The sequence below is a fragment of the Corvus cornix genome, chromosome 28 (genome assembly GCF_000738735.6).
Source record: "Corvus cornix cornix isolate S_Up_H32 chromosome 28, ASM73873v5, whole genome shotgun sequence".
Lineage (NCBI taxonomy): Eukaryota > Metazoa > Chordata > Aves > Passeriformes > Corvidae > Corvus > Corvus cornix.
Genome location: NC_046356.1, coordinates 2641892 through 2662943, shown reverse-complemented (window position 1 = coordinate 2662943; position 21052 = coordinate 2641892). Strand labels below are relative to the sequence as shown.

The 21052-nt window shown below is 49.5% G+C and overlaps 3 protein-coding genes across 5 annotated transcripts in view; 2 read left to right on the top strand and 1 right to left on the bottom strand.

Moving 5' to 3' along the window:
• Positions 1 to 12318, top strand: part of CELF5 (CUGBP Elav-like family member 5) — a 37333-nt gene extending 25015 nt beyond the window's left edge. Inside the window, 9 exon segments of the mRNA XM_039566463.1 lie at positions 535 to 614; positions 1589 to 1735; positions 6416 to 6560; positions 7175 to 7321; positions 7556 to 7618; positions 7706 to 7789; positions 8860 to 9003; positions 9103 to 9267; positions 10183 to 12318. Coding sequence (XP_039422397.1) covers positions 535 to 614; positions 1589 to 1735; positions 6416 to 6560; positions 7175 to 7321; positions 7556 to 7618; positions 7706 to 7789; positions 8860 to 9003; positions 9103 to 9230 — 938 coding nt within the window. The 3' untranslated portion in view covers positions 9231 to 9267; positions 10183 to 12318.
• HSD11B1L (hydroxysteroid 11-beta dehydrogenase 1 like) lies at positions 12014 to 18554 on the bottom strand. 3 transcript variants are annotated; one of them, XM_039566464.1, is made up of 8 exons: positions 18165 to 18554; positions 17261 to 17596; positions 16712 to 16842; positions 15439 to 15550; positions 14972 to 15063; positions 13880 to 13973; positions 13384 to 13549; positions 12014 to 13115 (listed from the first exon to the last, which is right to left on the bottom strand). In XM_039566464.1, the coding sequence occupies exons 2-8, from the start codon at positions 17343 to 17345 to the stop codon at positions 12929 to 12931; spliced, it is 867 nt and encodes a 288-aa protein (XP_039422398.1). In that variant the 5' UTR covers positions 17346 to 17596; positions 18165 to 18554; the 3' UTR covers positions 12014 to 12928. The 3 variants fall into 3 exon arrangements, with proteins under 3 accessions (XP_039422398.1, XP_039422399.1, XP_010409853.1); XM_039566465.1 differs by having other exon boundaries at positions 17261 to 17439; XM_010411551.4 differs by lacking the exon at positions 18165 to 18554 and having other exon boundaries at positions 17261 to 17851.
• On the top strand, positions 17941 to 20872 carry MICOS13 (mitochondrial contact site and cristae organizing system subunit 13). Its single transcript, XM_039566466.1, has 4 exons — positions 17941 to 17995; positions 19205 to 19361; positions 20136 to 20187; positions 20681 to 20872. The coding sequence occupies exons 1-4, from the start codon at positions 17967 to 17969 to the stop codon at positions 20776 to 20778; spliced, it is 336 nt and encodes a 111-aa protein (XP_039422400.1). The 5' UTR covers positions 17941 to 17966; the 3' UTR covers positions 20779 to 20872.
• The last annotated feature ends 180 nt before the right edge of the window (positions 20873 to 21052 follow it).

The window sequence follows — 21052 nt, the reverse complement described above, 5'->3', positions numbered from 1 at the left end:
TCCCTGCTCTTTGAGTGCTCACCAGCCTCACCTTCCTACTGGGGCTCTTGTTCCCCTCTCTGTATTTATGGGAACCCATAAACAGCCAGGAATAGGGAGCAGGAAGAGTCATCTGCTGCCAGGAAGGATTGGGGAAGGTGGGCAGAGAGTGAGGGAACAGGAGGGGAAGCAGAGCACAATGATTAGCTGAGCTATCAGGGTCACTCGTGAGCCTGTTCTGTCAGTCTGGGGCTGCAGGTTGAAGTGTTTGCACCCACAATGAGCAGTCCACAGAGAATTTGGGGAAGAGGTGATCGGGGCAGGGGTGGAGATGGTGTCATCATCTGTAGAGTATATCATTGAAGTAATAATTTGAGACCCTTCCTCTTTTTTCCAGGATAGAGGACTTGGGATGAGTCATCCTTTTTGTTCCCTGCTTCCTTGGGGTGGCTTTCCTTTGCCTTACCTGAGATACAGACACTGTCTCTTGCGTGATGGCACTTTCACAGCAGTCCTGTCACTGCAATCTCCTGTGCTCTTTCTGTCCCTTTCCAGGCTGTGCTTTTGTAAAGTTCTCATCTCACACAGAGGCTCAGGCAGCAATCCACGCACTCCATGGCAGCCAGACAATGCCCGTGAGTATAAGGCCAGGGGACCTACCCTCTTCCTAATCCTTGTCCCATTTTCCTGTTGCAGGGACCTCCCCACACTCTCCAAAAACCCATGACAGGTTCGACTGCAGTGTCCAGCTGGTGTGGTTGGGAGGTGTGTGGGTGTGTGTGTGCACATCTGTGCTCCACTCGTAGTGACCATCCTGTCCCCTGGGCTGCTGTTTGTGGCTGTGTTCGTCCAGACTGGGAGTGACAGCACTCACAGCTATAAAAACTAAATAAAAGCCAAAAATCAGGCCTTGATTTTGTCTTGGAAACAACTACCTGGAGTAGTTCAAAACTGAGCAGGGTGAAAGCTGACAATTCAGCCACATGGGTTCAGCATCTGAGCACACTCCTTGGCTTCTTATTTAGGCAGTAGAGGAGGCCTCTGGGGCGGGCTGGGTGTGGGTGGGAACCCTTTGTGCCTTGTGTGGGGTTGTGTAGCCATAGCCAGGCTATGTGCAAGTGGAGCTGCAGCTGTGGCCTCATCTCTGGCAATCTCCAACCTGAAATTGGGGCACCTCATGGACAGGACAGTGCACTACTGCAGCAGGGGTATTCCCAGCTGCCAGGAGCTGCTGCCTGTCCAGCCAAGCTCATGATAGTGGAAAGATGGTGCTTGTGACCATTGATGCCCTGGCTGTTCCTGGCTGCACCAGCACCTGGTGAATGCAGCCAGGGATGTGTGCATCCATGCAGGCAGCTGTGCGAGGCTCAGGTGTGAGGGGAAGGGTATGAGAGGGAAGGGTTGGATGGACAGACGGATGGGGAAGGGCACAGCCCAGGTTCCAGGCAGCTCCCCAGCACTTCCCTGCCAATATTTGCTCTTCTGCTCCTCTTCCCACTCCTCTCTGCCACCTGTCCTGCCCCGTCCTCCCTTGCCTGACCGCTGACTCTCTGGCTGTCCCATGCCTCTTCTCTCCTGCCTCCTCTCTGTCTCCTCTCTCTGTGCCTAGGGTGCCTCCTCCAGTCTAGTGGTGAAGTTTGCTGACACAGATAAGGAGAGGACCCTCCGCCGTATGCAGCAAATGGTGGGGCAGCTGGGGATTTTCACTCCATCTCTCTCCCTGCCGTTCAGCCCATACAGCGCCTATGCGCAGGCTGTGAGTATCCCGCGGGGGTGGGTGGGGAACGCTGCCCTGCTGGCCCCGGGCAGCACCTGGGAGACCACAAACTGATCTCTTGGCAACTGTGGGAGAGCTTCCCAGCACCTGAGAATGCTCCTGGCTCGTTTCTCCAGTCAGCTGCCTTGTCTTGCACAGGTTTTGTGCGCTTTTCTCCTGGGATGGGGGGGCAGGGGAGAGCTGGGGCCTCCTCAAAGTGAGCCTGGGATTTCTCTGATGTGGAGATGTTGGGAACAGGTCAGTCATGACCCAGTATCTTTCTGTCTTGTTTTGAGGACAGCTCGGAGCCATGGTTCCTGGGCGATGTCTGCCAGATATGTGATACCAACTTGTGAACCCTTCCTCTGGGTCTGTGGCACAAATATGTGCTTCTCTGGTTCTGGAGCACTAGGAGAGCTCTGGGACCCAGCTTCATGAGTTTATTTCTCTGCTGAAATACCCTCTTCCCCCCAGCTGTCCTTGGCTCCCAGGTCTTCTCACTTGGCCAGTGGGACTGTGGGGTTTGCAAGATGCTGGACAGGGAGCAGTGGGTAGCAGAGAGCCAGAGGTGTTCCAGCAGCCTGGCTGTGCTTTGGGTTTTAGTGAGAGAACCTCCTTGCCTTGGAGCCATGGTGGTAACTGCCACTGATGTTCGAGGTAGGTCCCAAACTCAACAAGTCCCACATCAGCTGTGGTGGAGCATTGTTTGAGCCCTTGGTGACTATCATTTTCAGGTCTCCATGCATAAAGTGTAAAGCCCATGGAAGGAGGCTCAAAAATTGCTCAAGGCACAAGAGGTTCTTGTCTCAACAAAGAACTCAAAAGTAGATACTGTTACTGAAAGTAATTTTCCAGGGGGGAGTGCAAATAAACCTGTTCTTCTCGTATATGTGGACACCTCTTTCTCCTCTGGCTTCAGCAGCTCCTTTCTTTCATTTGTGTGACAGAGAAGGAACTCTTTCTCATTTATTGGCTGTTTCCTCTCAAACATTCCCCAGAAACTGCCAAATGCCTTTTAAGTGTGTGGATGAGAAAAAAAGGAAATACACATGAGGCTCCATAACTTGGGGGAATTTTGCAAGCCAAACATAGAATTGGTCCAATACAGATTATTTGACGAACCCTTTCTGACCAGGCACCATCTTTCACCAGGAATCTTCTTTTCTGTCCAGCCCAGGAGCCAGCTGCACCTGAGGTTGTAGCTTATCTGTAGCTAATCTCTGTGGGTCACCCATGAGATGATCATCCTGGTGTGTCTCCTGCTGTCCTAGAGATGGCCCTGACTTGGGCATGGTGTGGTGGTGAAGAAGGCAGGAATGGACCACACAGTGAGGTTATGATGGCAGGAGGTGCTTTATCAGCTTGAGCTCCAGGCTGTGTAAGGAGGACAAGCAGCGAGATCTTCCAGACTCAGTCTTTTAATCTTCAGGAGCTCGTGCTGATGACAAGAAGGCAGTCAGGTCTAAGCTGTGCCTCCTTGCTTATCTGCATCTTCTTTCTCCTCAGTTGTCTGTTACTGTGCTGCTCTGTCTCTGATTCTTCACTGGCCTTCCTGCTCTGTGACTTTATTTTTGCTTTCCCCGTGACTCGAGACTCAGCCTGTCTCACTTTTTCAGGATTTTTTCCTTCCTTTCCTTTTAATTTCCACTGGGTTTGGTTCTCCTTTTTTTTTTTCCCCGAGGCACTGACCTCACACCGGGCTTTCCTCTCTTGTGCCATCCTCATCTTTGGTCTCCCTTCTGGGAGGAGAGATCCCAGCCAGTCCTCATATAGTGTCACCATCAGAGGGAGAGGGAATCAGCCCTTTGAAATGCCATCTAACACCTCTGAAAGTGGAGGCAAAAGAGAGGGACTTCCATGCTGAATCTCATTAGGGTTCCTCAAACTGCTCTGCCATGGGCAGCCCTTGGGAGCTGGGACCTCTGGTAAGCCAGGGCTCAGGGGAAGCCCAAAACTCCTCGTGCCTTCCTGATTCTGGGCTTGGAGGAGTAGATGCTGCGCCCAAGGTTCCCCCCAGGGCTGGGAGATGCAGCTGACCATTATGGATGTGGCTGAACCAGACTGACAGGAGCGAGTGCTGCTGGGGTGAACTGGTGCATCAGAGGCACCACAGGTTCTTAGAGTCATAATTTATTACACACCAACTTTCTCTCCCTGTCCCCACGGGGTTTGCTGTGTTACCGAGCCAAAGTGGTCCCCAGGAATTTAGGAAGAAGTCTGGAGCCTGGGTTGTTTTGTTTTTGTTTTCAGTTGCCTGTTTTAAATTTATATTAATAGCCTTTTTCTTCAAAAACAATCTCAAATTAAACATGAAATAATCATACACTAAGTTCAGTCTAAAGTTACTCAGATCTATGCAAATATGCAAAGTAAGATACTTAAAATAGTCAAACAGTGCATGTTAGTTGAAACTGTAAGAAAAAGTCTCATCTGGGAAGTACAACTGGCTAAGCATCTGAAAGCAGTTTATTTCAGTGCTTAAATCAGGCTTTGATCCCAGGTGCCTCTGCAAATGAGTTCATTTTATTGAACAAGTTAGTTCAGGTGGACTCAGGGAAATGTTTGGGAGCTGAAAAAAAAATAATTATCAATACGAAAGAGGCCTAAAGTCTTTAAAAAGCGGCTAGGGCAATTTACTAAGTGCTTATAATGGTCGAATATTTCTTGTATATCATAAATCAATTAGTTCCAAACACAAAACATAATTTATGCACACCTCCCCCCCTTTTATTTCTGCTCTTATGGTTCATTATGGTAATTTTATGCAAGTGATGAGAACAATTCCAGAGTGCCAGTTTGGTGCTCATGCAGCTGGGTGGAGGCCTTGGTCTGGCCAGAGCCCGGCACAGAACAGGCGTTAATGAGGAAAGAGAAGATCAGTGTTCACAGAGTGAGTAGGAAACGCGTTGGTTCCTGCACCCTTGAGTGGGGACAGTGTGGGGACAGGAGCAGGAACACGTGGGGGCTCTTGCACAGAGGCTCAGCAGGGCCCTGTGACCCCAGGGAGGCCACCTTTCGCTGCAGTTCTGGCTCGGGGTGGGTGGCTCCTGATGACAGGAGTGAATCCAGCTCCAGGGGAGCCAAGGATGATGTGGTGGTGAACAGGGAGGTGATACCAGGGTTTTTCCTGGTCACAGGAGTGACCCTCTGTGCTGTCAGTCCCCCTGCCCGCAGAGCCCCTGCCTTGGGACAGGCCTGGGAGCACTCACCCATCCCCAAAAAGGGCTCGAGCCAATTTCACCCCATGGCTTTGCTTGTGCCAGCTTACAGGGGCAGCCATGCTATGAGATTCCTCTTCTTTTTATGCAAAAGCAATGATCAGCTTCCGTGTGGAGGAAACTGGGAGGTTTAGCTTGCCATGAACTTTTCACAGTTACCAGATCCTTCAGCGGAGCCCTGGGCCAAACTGCCTTGCAGGCTTCACCCCTTTGTGAAGAGGTAGGCTCCTGGAGAGCTGTGTGTTTGTGGTGCAGAGCAGACAGTGGGATGTGGCAATGTAAGGAAGATTTTTGTTGTTTTCTTGGGTTTTGCTTTGTGTCACCCCTCAGCACCTCCTGAGAATCTCTGGTTTCCTAAGAGCCGTGCCTGTACCTCCCCTGCTCTTCTTGCTTGACGTGAAGACAAAGCTGATAAAGGGGCTGGATAATTTTGTATCCAGAACTGAGTCTTTGTTGCCACTGCACTCTGAGGGGATCTTACGCTCCCGCTGATGGTCAAATAGGACCAGAAGGACTTTTTCGTCTCTTAGCCCTCGTCCCAGCCTTCCCACCCTTCCTTTTGTACTGTGCATCTCTGCCTTGGCAGGTGTGTCATGTCACCACGAGGAGCTGATGTCCCCTGGCCCCAGGGTGCAGGCCAGTGCCAGAGGACAGGCTGAGCTCAGTGGATCACGGGGCAGACCTCTGAGGGCAAAGCAGGCCACAAGAACTGGGCCTGGGCACACACCTCGTTGCACAGCAGGGTGCCCGTGCCAGAGTGAGCCCTGTGTGTCTCCCAGCACCTTCTGCTCGTTGAGGCTGGGCAAAAGCAGAGGGATTTGGACCCCGTTCCTCGAGGCAAAGCTGTGCTATTTAATGTCTGGCACTGTCCCAGGAGAAGTGACCAGGGAGAGCGGCCTGTGCCTGACAGTGCAGAAGGGCCTGTGGGCAGACGGTGCTGCTGGCTGCCAGGAGCACAGCCCTGCCCTGCTCCCTTCCACTGCAGGAGCTCTCTGAGCCGAAGGGGCCTGTCCCGATGCCCTGGTGCCCAGCTGAGCTGAGACCCCTTGAGGCTGCTGGCCCACGGAGCGGGTGAGGCATGGAGGGTGCCCAGCCGGGGCCCTGGCTTTGTGGACTGGGATGCCCCCCGAACTGTGTCCCCTGCCTGCAGGACGGGGAGCTGTGCCCAGCTCTCGGGGGCTCTTGTGGGTGGCCAGGCCACTGTCCCACCTTGGCAGGGGCAGAAGCTGTTTGAGTACGTGGCTGCAGGGACCTCGTGGGCCCCAGGTATGGGGACGGGGCTTGGGGAGGACAGCCCTCACTGCCCACCCCAGTAGGTCTGGCAGTGTCGGGGGAAGCTCCAGGGCAGGTGGCAGGACCTGGTGGAGGTGAGAGCCAGGCAGCCTCCCCCAGCTCTGCAGGGCCCTGGCAGCAGGAGGCCCCAGGCAGTGCCAGGCCCTGACTGCACGGTCCTGCTTTGCAGCTGATGCAGCAGCAGACCACGGTTCTCTCCACCTCCCACGGCAGCTACCTGAGCCCAGGCGTCGCCTTCTCCCCGTGCCACATCCAGCAGATCGGTGCCGTCAGTCTCAATGGGCTGCCAGCCGCTCCCATCGCACCAGCGTCAGGTGAGTGCCTCCCCGGCCGGGGAACCTCCTGCCCCAGCACTCCCAGGTGAAGCAGTTCCTGCCCCTCCAGGCTCAGCAGCTGCATTAGCTCTCTCCTTTCTAACAGCGCAGCCTCTGAGCACAGCAGTCTCTGCTCTGCACAAACGCCTGCAACCGCCCCTCACGTGCTCAACACACATCCTCTTGCCCTACGGCCATGCATTTTTGCTGCAGTTTTTCCCTTTTGTACAGTGAAGAAGGACAGGGTTCCCAGGATTGCACTTGACTCTGAGGTCAGCAGTGCTATTGTTCATGATCATCCCACAGCAATAATGCATACTGGGTTCAAACCCCTGTCAGAACAGGCATGTGTCATGCCAGGTGCTGTGCAAACCCAGATCAAAGATGTTCCACCCCAAAGCTCTGACAGCACTCAGGGCTGGCAGTTCTGCACACACTCTTCCCACTAGTGCTGCTTCTTAATTTTGTGAAGGTTTCAGCACCAGTCTGTCATCTCCATGTGCCAAATAGAAGAGATAATGGTGTCATACACAGCAGTCTTGCCAAGCAGGTGGAAAGGGGGAGCAGGGGCTTTGTGGAACTTTGATGGGGTGTCCTCTCTTCTTGTTCTTCAGGGCTACATTCACCACCTCTCCTGGGAACAGCGGCCATGCCGGGACTGGTGGCACCCATTTCCAATGGATTCACTGGCGTGGTACCATTCCCAAATGGGCATCCAACCTTGGAAACAGTTTACACCAATGGCCTTGTGCCATATTCAGGTATTGAGAGCAGTAAAAAAACCCCACCATGCAGAGACCTAAGGAACTGCATTTAGTTCCTCTTTTCTGGATTCCCCACACAAAACACTTTTGTAGCTCCCTCTCAGCCAGGCACTGAGACTCACTTGGGGGCAAGGGTGGGAAACACCACTACACACACACACACACACACACACACACAGAATGCATGAATGATTCCCTTTGCTGTGCTTCTGATTGTGTTTTTCCCTGCAGCCCAGAGCCCTTCAGTAGCAGAGACTTTGCACCCAGCCTTCACAGGAGTTCAGCAGTATGCAGGTACCAGCTTCCCTTGTCTCCCTCAGGCCCTTGTGTGGCTGACCAGATCCTCAGGTAAATGGTTTGTTCTGTCTCCTTGGGCTACAGCTGTGTATCCAACCACCACCATCACCCCCATTGCACAGAGCATCCCTCAGCAACCTCCCATCCTGCAGCAGCAGCAGCGAGAAGGTGAGAATCAGAGTGGGAATGGGTGTCCAGTGGTGTGGGTGGAATTTGTGGAGCTCACCTTCTGCACCACAGAGCCAATGGAGAGGAGGCAGCACTAATTTTTGTCCACTGGTCTTTAATGCTGGAGCTGGGTTATAGAAACAACCTCATGTCTGCAGTGAGTGGACTGGCAAGGATCACAGGATACTTGTTGTGCAAATTTCCTGACCTCACATCTGGCCAGATGCTGCCAGGTGCAAAGGGGCAGTAGGCCCTGGAACACCTTTCACACCAAAGGGGATGAGAGTCAGCACTTTCCCTATGCAGTCAGGGGCAAAGAGCCGTCATCCCCCTCTTTGCTGATGCCAGAACCACAGTGGAACCAGTCAAGCCAGCCCCTCCAACATACTCTCCTCTCTTTTCAGCCTTCATAGCCTACTGAATTTATTTTCAGCTTATTTCAAAACTGGCCTGAATAGAATTTGGAGGCAAAGGCATTTTCTCTTTGCTCCTGATTGGTACAGCAAGTGTCAGCAAGGGAGCAGTTTCTTGTGCTCATAAGGAGCAAGTGAAGGAGTGGACAGGATCAGGTCAGCCCATAAATTGGATGTGTGGCAATCCAGGAGGTTTCCAGTTAAGGGTGTGGCTTATGGACTGAAGGCAACACTGCAGGGAGTGCTACAGCAGCGGGTTTCACACAGCAGCAGGTTTCACACAGCAGCGTCTGCTGCTCTCCTAGGACCGGGACAGCTGTGAGCTCTCACCTCAGCTGATTTCCTTCCAGCAAAACAGCACCCAGACACTCACAGTGCTGGTTGTGTCCAGCACCCTGTGTAGGAGCTAGGCAAGCTTTGAAAGAGAATCTGCTCTCCAGAAACTCCAGCTTTGTATGGAGCCTCCCAGTTGCTCTTAAAGAGCCGTGAGAACCCTTCATGGCCCAGTGACTGAGAGACAAGCAAGGGGAAGTCAGAGCAGAAGGAGGCAGTGCTAGGGCTCTCCTCCAGTGCTGTGCTGTGAGTTGAGCCTATTTCTCTTCCCCTGCCCTTTGGGGCTTTCTGTTTTGTCCTTCCCCATTGCCCCTGTACCTGCAGGTCCTGAAGGCTGCAATCTCTTCATCTACCATCTCCCCCAGGAGTTTGGAGACAACGAGTTGATGCAGATGTTCCTGCCCTTTGGCAATATCATCTCCTCAAAGGTGTTCATGGATCGTGCCACCAACCAGAGCAAGTGTTTTGGTAAGTGCAGGCAAGGGAAGCATGATCAATAACAATGACACTCATATTGGGCATGGTACCAACAGTGCCACTGTCACCCATCCTGTGTCCTTCCTTCAGGTTTTGTAAGCTTTGACAACCCATCCAGTGCACAGACTGCTATCCAGGCCATGAATGGCTTCCAGATTGGCATGAAACGCTTGAAGGTCCAGTTGAAACGGCCCAAGGATGCCAACCATCCCTACTGACAGCAGTGAGCAAGCAGGAGTCACTTCTGCAGCACAGGTAAACTGCCTGTACCATCAGGGCACAGCTCTAGTCAGGGGTCCAGCTGCTCCCTGCAGAGTGGAAGGCCAGGAATGGAGGCAATAAACACAGCTGGTGGGGCAGAGGTTTCACCTGAGCAGAGTGACCAGAGCAGGCCTGGAGATAATGGCCAGGTTCAACAATCATCAGGCAAATTTGTGGCAATGGGGCAAGCCCAAAGCCAAGCCAGAGAGTCAAGATCAGGCTCAGGTCTGGTGGAGGTGAACAGGGTCAGACATAGTCCAGTGATTGCCAGGCAGGTCTATAATGATAATAATAAACATCGAGGTGGGAAGACAGGAGCTGGAGCCCAGGTAATGACATCCATGGAGAGGACAGGTCCATGGACAGATGGAGACTGGCACTTCCATGCTGTAGATCAGACAGAGGCTGATGGCACAGGGCTGTAGTGAGACTCTTGGAGCTGTGGGCAGAGTGTGGACAGACATTGCAGGTGAGGCTGGTCAAGTTCATCAAGGCCTGTGAGTGCCCTGGGGGCCCTGACAGGCACATGGTTCCAGTGGCCTGTTTGTGGTCTAAGCAAGGTTTTACTCTGCTGTCCAACTGCTCCCAAAAAGCTTTTGACTGCCTGAAAAGGTTTTAAACGCCGGTAGTTTTCAATTGTTACATGGCCCCAGAAGTTAGTCTGCAAAGAATGCTTTCTGGGTTAAGAAGAGACAATCCCATGATTCACAGGGATCACAGAAAAGCAGAGAACAGGTGAGACCCTGAAGGGCTGCTGTCCAAGAGCCTACAGATGGGGAGCAAGGGAGGGCTGATCTGGTTTGGGTCAGTCGTCGACATTCAAGCAGCAGCAGCAGCAGCTCAAAGCCTGAGGTTTGCATAGATGTCCTCCTAATCTCCCAATTCCCTCCCTCCTCCCTTTCTGTTCAGGTGAAAGGAAAGTCCAGAGGAAGAATTTCTGCTTCAGGTTGATTTTCAGAGAGGCCAGTAAATTTATCGACTCTTTTGACACCACCCCTTTCCTTCCTCGGCTTCCCACCTTACCCACCCCATCTTCCTCCTCCCCTCCTTTTCAAGACATGCAATTAAAGAGAAGGCTCAATATCTGCCCAGGAGGAAGATTCTTGCCACGCCTGGACTCGCATATTTGCTGCTAACGTGGTGCAAAGCAAAGGGACCAGCAAACCAGCAGCCCCTGGGGACACGGAGCTCTTCCTCTCGGGGTGTGGCTGGAGTACATGGACCAAGCAAACCCACTGGTGTGTCTCTAGGTTACTGCAGTGATGTGTGGAAATTTATTTCCGTCCCTCCCTCCCTCCTGCTCTGTTTCTGGCCCTTTCATAGATAACTATAAATATATACAGTCTCTATTTTTTTTTTAAACTAGCTCACAGGACCAAACTTTTCCATTCAGAGACTGACTGCTTGCAAGAGGTATTGGAAATGAGGGGTTTACCTTTGCAACAGTGTCTTCTCAGCATGCACTGCAGATAGGCCTGAACGTTTTGGAGGGCGGGGGGCTGGGGGTGGGTTGGGGAGAGAGAGAGAGAGAGAGAGAGCACATCTCTACTCAACACGAGCAAGAAGAAGGAGAAATACATTCCTCCAGGATTAGGGCACAGTCAGCTGCTCAGCTTGAGTCACTCCTCCACCTTAGCACCAGCCTGGTTAAGGATCTGGAGAGCTCTCAGTCTTACCTTTCCAAGGGCTTCTGCAGACAAAGCTCCTGGAATGTGGTGCCAGCCCCTACCCTGAGCACTCCCTGATTAGGCTGAAAGCACAGGAAACCAGTCCCTTTACTTAGAGGAACTGCACTGCCTCCCCACACATGGAACAGATCCATGTTTCACAGCTCTCCATGGCAACAGCATTTTCTTGATGAAGGCAGGAGAAGATGAGAGAGTGTGAGCAGATGCAATCTCCAGAACAGCTAGAGAAGCCTCCCAGGGGCTGCACACTGCCTCCCTGTGTCGGATACCCAGCACTGGGGAGTGGGCAGTTCTCATTCCAGATGAAACAGGACCTTTTCTCCCTCTGAATTCACACACCCACTGCAAAGCCTTCCCCAGCAGATGCAAGGAAAATAGGATGAAAGAGGGTTCCATTCTGGGATTTTTTTTTCCCCAGCACCCCCTCCAAGAGAGAGATTATACATTATGCAGCATATACATATATATATACACATATATATATGTAGGGACAGCTCTATACACTATATACACATACTCTAAAGCACAGAATGTAGTTCAGAACTGGATTTAAAAAAGATCCCCTGGGAGTGGGGGGTGTGTCATCCTGACAAGGCACATCCCTTGAACAGTTTGGAACAGTCTCTTCAAGTTTCTACAAAAATAAGGGAAGGAAAGCAAGGCAGAACAGACCAACAAACCCCAGAGTGATTAAGGAATGAATGATTTCAATATTCCAGTGTTTGATAAGGTACCACAAACATTGGTGTGTGTGTGAGGGTGTGTGAGCACATTGAAATAGGAACAGAGAGTTGGTGGGGTAAAGTTGGTGCAATTGATACTGAAGTGAGCTATGGGGATTTTGGAGAATCTCGGCCAACTCTCATTCTCCTCCAGTTGCCCTTTGTTCAGGTGTTTGTGGCACAGTACCTTCACATCTCCTCAACCACCCTTCTGTGTCTGACGCTGAGAGTTTATGAGAGGTGAATGAAGCTGTGAGAGTCTGTGTGTTTCTATAGTCCATGTTTACTTATTGTAAATACCATTTTTATACTTAACATCTATTATGTATGTGATTTGTATAATGTACTTTATTTCTGCTACAAGTAATTTCATGAAGTTTAAACTTAGTCTAATTTTGAACAAAACAAAAAAAAAAAAGAAAAAAGATGAACAAATGCAAAATGGGAAAAAAAGACTTTGGGAATCCTAGGTCAAGCTGGTTTAAAACAAGCATTTACAGTTTCTTCCATCACAGTTACTGATGTGACTGTACAATGTTACAGGTGCGATACAAGCTTTGTCAATGTCAAATTCCTCACTCTGGTCAAAAAAAAAATCCTAAATTTATTTAATAAAAGTTTTACTTGCTAAGTAACTGGGGCTCTAGTTCATGTTGTTAGTTGCACCTGCTTTTAGGTAATGCTTACACTTGAAGACATTGCCAAAGCTCTGGGCCAATTTAACAGGTCCCATGAGGTCAGCAAACAGGCCTTGGCCCACAGAATCCAGGGGACCAATATTTCTTCACAGAGGAAGCATCAACACATAATACCAACACATTAAAAATAATTTAATTAAAATAAGAGATTAAAATTCTACTTCATGGAATCAAAAAAACCCAGTGAAGTCATGGAGCAGGATGTCCCTGGAATGTACAGACATTCTAGGACATCCTGTACAGACAGACAGGGGTTAAAGCTGGGGCTGTGAGAAGGCTGGATGCAGTAAAAGCAGGTGAGGCTGAAGGAGGAGGGGAGATGGGAGCAGGGCTAAGACAGAGTGAAGAGGGGGAAAGATCTCTGAAGGGTAGCAGCAACAGAACCATGGCTGAAGCAGGATGAGAGACCACGAGTCATGTTAGGAAAAGGGCACCTTGCCACCACTGCTGCCCTGCTCCTGCTTGACACCAGTGGTTGGGTGGGATGCTTAGTGGGATGGCAGGAATGTGATTAGAAGGGATAGAGGATGGGAGAGGGGACTGGGCATTAAGGACTGCTGTAGTTGTAGAAAGTCCGTAGCACCTGGTTGCTGCTGCTGGGGAACAAAGCCCAGAGGCAGCAGAGCTGCTGCAGCCACCCCGGGTAGAAAACCTCGTGCGCCCGAGCGGCTCCTCCCCGGACAATGGCGAGCGCGGCCTCGGGAGCAGGAGAGGCACTGAGGTGCACTTTGCCCCTGCAAGGGAATGGTCAGAGGGTCACTCAAAGCCACACGGTCCCTGGTGGGGTTTGAACTGGGCAGACTGACCCCACAGGGCTCTGCCTGCTCCTGTTCCATAATGAACAACCCTGTGATGTGCCCAGGCAGGTGCACTCTCCCCAGACAGATGCACACACCCTCTCAAACAGAGCTGCTGTGCATTTTTTTGCACGCTTTCAAGAAGAGACACATTCCCGCAGACAAACTCTCTCCCAGACTCCTACATCCTCTTCCAAATACCTACCTGATATTCTCCAGTGCTGAATCAGTAGCAATCAGGCCCAGGATGCACAGTGTGACAGAGACATTTCTCTTCTGCATGATGAGCTCATGGCGCAGTGAGCCAAAGAATCCATCCAGTGCAAACTTGGTGGCAGAGTAAGAAGTGGTGAAGGGAGTGGGCATTTTCCCTGGAAAGGGAAAAGAGAATGGAAAACACCAGGAAACTGGGTGTAAGGAGGATCCATGGAGAGGGAATCTGGGCAAAGATGTAGGCTTTGTCATACTGCATCAACTCATGCTCTGTTCAGGTGAGTGTCCCTTTATATAAGTATAATATTAGAATAAGTATTGTTATATTATACTTATTATATATTTATTGTTATTATACACTGTGAAAAGCACAGTTTGAAAATGCTTTTAGGGGTGGAACAACAGAGAAATAGGAACAGTGTATATGAACAGTATTGGGAACCATTGTTTCCACAAGGCCAGCACTTACTCCAGGTAAAGCCACCAACCTGTGAGGGAAGAAACAACCACCAGAGCGCCTCTGTTCTTCTCCAGGGTGGGAAGAGCTGCTGTTGCAAGTGCCACATAACTCAAAAAATTCACCTGGAATAATAAATGTAGACATGAAAGAAGCAAGAGGGTTTGAAAGCATGAGCCAAGAAAGTCAATAGAGTGGTCAGAAATGGAAAGAAGCACGGTCTGGATTTGGCTTTTCAAACATCAAGTGAGAAAAATCATCTCTCTGAAGATGGGGACAAACATTGCATCTATGAGTCTTTCAGATTCCAGAAAAAGCAATGGAGAAGATTCAGAGCAAAATTATTCCTGGGCTTTAAGATACAATTGGCTATCCCAGCTTTCTCTCTATGCTGTTCTTTAGTCTGCAATCTCTATCAAAGACATCAGTCTCAGTTTGCTCCCCTTTTTAAGCTTCTCTTCACTGAGCTCAGACTACAATGAAGCACAAAATTCAGCATCTCTTCAGAGCTTCACTGCTCTCTTAAATTTTAATTTCTTACCATGTCCCTAAGTTCCCACTCTCCAGCAAACAGCCTCCCTCCAAAATGAAATAGAAACTACTATGACCCACCTGAGTGAAGAAGACTGAATCAAGAAAACAGCTCTTCATTTTCATGGTCCCAAAACCTGGCACCAGGGTGATTCTACAGGAAAACTCTAAATTTGTGAACAGAGACTCAGACAGCAGACACCATTTCCAACAACCTTAATTGTGTTCTGCAATTGTGCACATGCCATAGATCAGTAGGAAATGCTGGCTGCTCACTTATAGACCTTCCTGACCTAAACACAACTGCCTGTAACTGCCCATCAATTCTAAACTCCTGGGCTAGAAGGAGATAAGAAGGACAGAAGGAAGAAGTCTGAAGTTCTTCCCAAACATTTCTCTTCACAAATGTACAACATCCGAGCAAAACACCTCTCTAGCAACAAAGCCTCCAAAGTGTTTGATTTGAAATGTGAATGAAGTAAAGGGATTGTTCTCAGCCATTGCCACAGGCTTGGCTTTGCCTTGGAGCTTCCCAAAGCTGTCCCAGGAGAAGCCAGACTCACCCAGTTCCTGGTGAGCTGGGAAGCCTCACCTGCATGAGCCAGCGGGTGTATTCCACATCTCCAGTCCACTTCTGGAAACGGTTTGTGCCAATGTGGTTCAACACCAGGTAATCCAGGCCCCCTTGGACAGCAGAAAAAGCAGTCAGACAAGGGGCCCATCCCCTGACCACCAACCAGGGAGCTCAGAAATGCCAGGAGGGTTGAACCACTCCCTCAGAAGGCTGTGAAGTGCTTTACCATGAAGATAGATTAAATATGCCCATCTGGGAGCAGCTTTGACTGCTCTTCAAGAGTAGAATTGAAAGGAAAACTGTTTGACTTTGACAACAACTTTCTGACATGATGTTTCAGTGTGATTCAGACTCAGAACTTAGTTCTGGTGGTACATCTACGTCCTTAACACCCCTCTCAGTTCAGGGAACTGAAGCAGGAAGCTCCTACTAGAATGAGAACTGTCCACACACCTGAAAACCAAAGAGATGCCCAGGATGCTTACCCAGCTTTTGGACAGCAAACTGAATCACCTTTTCAGGCTCTGAAGGGGAAGACATATCTGCAGGGATATAAAATATTTTCTTTGCTCCGAGTGTCAGGCATTTCTCCATCACCTTGAAAAAGAACACCAGAGATTAAACAATATGGAAAAAGAATAAGAAAAAAGGGCACCTTAAAGCATGTACTACAGTCAGTGAGAGTCAATTCTGGACAGAGACACATTTACTTTAAAATCTACTGCTGTTTGGGCCATGGAGAGCTCATTCTGCATCCAGACTTTGAATCTGCATCCTGCAAAGAGTTACCTCAACTGTCTGCTAAAACAATCTGCTTTAGAAAAGGATCAAGATTCACCGTAAAAAACCCAATCTTCAGCAGAAATCTTCTGGAACAAGGGTTATGCTTTACATTAAGTTATTCTCTTTTTTCCAAAATAACTGGAAAAGAATTCATCTTTCATAATTCCTTTGCTGTGTTGAGTATGTGAATGTACCTGGCAATGATATGCAGTTTTAGCTATTTGCTGAAATAATGCCTGCCAATCATTAGGAACTATTATTATGCTCACTGTCCCCAACTCACCTTTTGCACCATTTCACAGTGAAGAACTTTCCTTGGAAGTCACATATCCCCACAGTTAAAGAGTTGTTACCCTTTCTAAATATTGTCCCACTTCATAAAGTACAGATGAAGAAGCCTCGTCTATTTGAGTTGGTTGGTTGGCATTTAACCTACAAAAAGTCCTGGGTTTTCAACAAAACAGCTACAAATAGAACAATTTGGACTCTGAAAAGCTGCACAACATCATGCAGGAATTGTAGTTCATGAAGTATCTCAAACTGAAAAGGACCCATAAGGATCATCAAATCCAAATCCCTGCTCCTCACAGGACTCCCTCAAACCAAACCATATCATTGAGGATGTGGCCCAGGTGTTCCTTGAACTCTGACAGGCTTGGTGCTATGACCACTTCTCCCTGGGGAACTTGCTCCAGCGACTGATCACCCTCTCAGTGGAGAACGTTTTCCTAATGTCCAATCTGAACCTTCCCTGATGCAGCTTCACACCATTCCCTCAAATAAATAAATGTTCAGGCAGTTAAAAGCTCAGGCACCATATATGCATCTTCTTGTACAGGCCACCTTCTCTTCCGGATTTATGCTTAACAACAGTTCTGAAGGAAAATTTATCATGCTGACAACTAATTTTTTTTGTTGTTTTGGTAAAAGCCTGAATTTCTCATGTCTTCCCCCATACAAGGAAGAGATTCTTACCTTCTGCAGCACAGCTTCCCTCCTGGCAGTCAACACAATTTCAGCACCAAATCTGGCATAGTGATATGCTATCTGCTCTCCAATCCCAGCACTGGCTCCAGTCACGACAACACGGGCACCAGACAAGCTCTCTTTTTTATGGGAAAGAGAATAAAAGATATAGAACTGAGTGAAAAAAAAATGCCTTCTGCATATCATTTATTCTTTGCCATCACTTTGGAGACACATCAGCCCTCTTGTGCCAGGCACTGCACACCTATAGAGATGATTCTTGACACCAAGGAATTTACAACCAAAACATAAAAGGAGCAAGGCAGTAGCAAAGTGCCATTTTTTTCCCCAAAGACAGCAGGATCCCTGCTCTTAGACCATTGTGTTCCTATTTGTTTCAAGTTTCTCTTTGTTTCTGGGAGTGAAACATTGCTTTGGGGCCACCAACTCTGGTAAGACTACGGGCAGGAACGAGACCATCAGTCAAAGTCTGGAAATTCAACCTTTTCTCTTGTGTGACTTATATTTCAGCTTGAAACCACCCCCTGACGAGCCTACCTGGATTAAAATCGTCTTTCCAGAAGAAAGCTATGAGCCCAGCTACGACCCCTGTGGCACAAAGCACTTTTCCAATTGGCTTCATATCCCTCCAAGTTGTGAGGAACAAAGTGAAGTCTTGAAGTTGAGCCCTTCAGCCAAAATACTGTGTTCTCCTTCCTCTGATGCCGGGAGCCGACCTGCGAAAGGCACGTAAAGGCTTTTCTAGAACCGAGACCCCACCGGAGGGGTCTCTCCCCTGGCAGCCACAGCCACTTTGGTCAGAACAAACAGGATCTTTCACCGGCAATTCCCACAGCCCTCTGCACTCCGAGCCAGCCTTCACACACCGCGAGCCTACAGGAGAAAAAAACCCCCTCGTGTCTAATCTTAGAGGACGCTTAATTCATTAAAGACTGATGACATTTGGCAGCAGTGACCCCAAAGCAGCCGAACGCCGGGAAGGAGGCGGCGGCAGAGCCCACAGGACGGAGCCTCGTCGGGAGGAGGAGAAGAAGAGCAGCGGGATAAGCTGCTCTGCCGCCGCGCTGCGACACGGCGCGACAAAACGGGCGGCGGGGACATGGCCACAAAGGCGGAGGAGCCGCGCCCGGCCCCCGGCCCCCGCCCCGAGCCCGCGGCCCTGCCCGGCCCCTCACGGCCCTCACGGCGGCGGCGCGGGCGGGGCCGCGCGCGGGCACGTGACGGTCCCGGCCCCGCCGCCGCCATGGCCGCCCGCCTGCTCCCCGCCGCCAAGTGAGTCCCCCGGGCCCTGCTCGCCCGGCCCGCCCCGGCCCGCACCCGGCCCCCGCCCTCCCGCACCCTCTGCCCGGCTTTTGCCCTCCCGCACTCCCCTCCCGGCCCGCCCTTCACGCCGCCCCCCCCCCGCGCCTCAGCGCTCCCCGGCTGTCCCCAGGCCCTGTACCTCGGCTCCGCTCGCCCGGCTCCGTCGCTCCGCGCCCTTGGCCTCGCTTGTCCCAGCGCCTGGGAGCTCCCCGTGTGTGTCTGCACACGCCGGGCAGGGCTCTGGCGCTGTCTGGGGACAAGCATGGACGCGTAACATAAGGCCGAGAACAGCGCGACGCTCGGATCTGGACGTACACCCGTAGCGAGGAAGTGCAGAAGGGTGTCCTTGGGAGCGAACAATGCATTTTAGCAGAGAAATCCCTTTTCCCCAAAATGCGTGTGAATGCACGACTTAAAAAAATGGCTCTCTCTTGTCAGCTGTATCTATCGTATGTCCTACTACTGCAGTACCGCTGTCTGCCAAGGTTTGGGTTGTCCCTTTGCACAATAGCTTTTGCTGGTTTTTTTAAAGGGGAAACCTCTCTGTCCTGTGAGTTTGGGAAAGTCGGTCTCCTCAGATCTCTTATTTATAATGAAAATGCCAAAAAAGGCCAAATATTCTCTTCCCTTCTTCCCTTTTGTGGGTTGCCATTGCAGCTGTAAAACTGGTGACTGTGCATCATGTAGGGAAATATTAAAAGCCTTGGCAATGCAAACACCATGGCCAGGTGTTCACTGGACTGTAAGGAGCTTCACAAGATACTGGTGTCTATCAGGTTTATCAGATAAATATCAGATTTATAGGAAGAACCACATCATTAACATGGATGGCTTGCCCACTGCAAAATCCTTTAGTTGCTTTTAGAAGAGGTATACGCCAGTGATTCTCAGACTTTAAAAAGTGGCACATGCTCTTGAGGTGCTTGGCACTTTCTCATTTTTTTTTCTTGAAAACCATCACTGATAAAATGTGAATTTGGTGCAGTTTCAAGGGGCTGACAGGGAATAGTTGTCCTAGGAAGGCAAGGAAGGTAGGTAGGTATTTTTCTGCTGATTTTTGCCTGCAGTAAGACATGAGATTTCGTTATTGATACCATCTCCTTGGCAGTCACAACCACTGAGAAAGATGCACTGATGGTCATAACGTGAACTGAACTGTTCTGATTTCAACTCTTTCAGGTTTCTCATCAAAGGAGGCCTGGCTGGAGCTGCTGTGTACGTGGCATATGACCAGGGGCTGCTGGGCAGTGGCACACAAGGTGCTGAAGCACTCAAAAAAGCTCAAGAAACGCTGCCTCCAGCTATCCAAGAGTGGACAAATTACCTGGGCTGGGAGGTAAGGGCTGCTCAGGTGATCCCTGCAACACAGACACCTCCTCTGAATGAGGAAGAGAAAATACGGGGGTGATACTCTGATTCCAGTGAGGCTGGCAGGAGTTTTACTGTTGAAAGTGGATTTCACATGGCAAATATTTTAAAGAGGATTGAAATGGAAGGCAAATAAAATTCTGAATTTGGGGCAGAGACATTGCTCACAGATGTTATTTCAGTGGAGAAGGGGTGACCAGCCCTGTGCAGGGTCAAGGAGGGGATTGCACACATGCTCTGGGAGATATTTCCCTATGTAGTGGTATTCCCAAGCTTCTTTTGAAGGATCCTACATGTTTAAAAAGAACCAATGAATATATTATCCTCCCAATTTCTTACATTGCCAGCAGTTCATCAAGTTGAATTTAAACTGCTTGAAGAGACCCCTCCTCTATGAGTAGTTCTTAGTTTTTAAAATCCTCAGAAAACAGGAGGCCTTTGCTTGAAGTTTGAAAAGGTTTTTCATAATTACAGACAGTTACAAACTAACAGTCTGCTGCAAGGAGACAACCACAGAGATGTTTTTTTTTTCAGTAGCACCTAAATAATATTTTCTACCTTTTTCACCTACTTTATATTGCAGGAAAGAGCAAAGCCCAGACTTAAAGCATCATTTGAGGCTTACAGAGAGTAGGCACCTAAGTATTTTTGACATCTGAGGTCAAGAGGCTTTGCCAAGGTGATGTGAATTCCCAGTGAAACCCCTCAAGTGCTGATATTTTGTTTCTCTCTCTCTTTCTAGCTCCCCGCCACTCCAAAATTTGACTTTTCCCTCTCTGATTCCTGGAATAAAGGTAAAATAACTGCTCACTAACTGAGTCTGAACAGCTTTTCAGAAGGGATGAGCATTCCCACTGTTATTAGAATTTTAGATATTTTTGTTTGAAGGCCAAAGCATGTTAGAAGTATCCAGTAATATATAGTTTCTATGGTGCAGCAAAGAGTCTTCATATAATTGTGGGGAAACACAGTCCACAAATACTGTGACATGTCCAGCATCACCCATGGAGTCTGTGGCAAGGCCAGAAATAAAACAGGACTTAAACAAAGAACCCAGCTCAGTCTTGTAATTGTCTTAACTCATGTACAGGTGCTGAAGTTGGAATTTCTGTGTCACAAATGCTGTTGAGACAATAAAGCTGTACTGGAAGCACGAATCATTCAGGCCACAGTGTGTTTAAAAGCTGAGTTAGAGCTCAGGGTTTAAAGAGATCTACTATGATGGAGTTGGAAATTGGGCTCGAATGATGGTGATCTTGGGGTAATTCTTCTCTGCTTTCCTTGCAGGAGTGCACACAGTCATGTCTGCCTTGTCTGTAGCTCCCACCAGGGCCTGTGAATACACAATGGAAGGCTGGAAATACGTGAAGGATCTTGTGAAATGAACACGTTCTCCAGGGTTCAGGATTCTCTCAGTCCATCCCTCTGGAGGGCAGCTCGGCCATGTAAGGGCTACAATAAAAGACTTTGGAACTTCCATTTGTATTTGGGTTGGTTTTAGCCTACAGAGTGGAACAGTTGCTTTGTCTTAGCAGTGATCAAAGGCTCCAGGGATCACAGATAAGTTGGAATGAAGTGATGGCCATGTGCTGAGGAACAGCCTCTGCTCTAAAGCTTGGAAACTAAACAGATTATTCTGAAGCTGAATTAATCTTGACG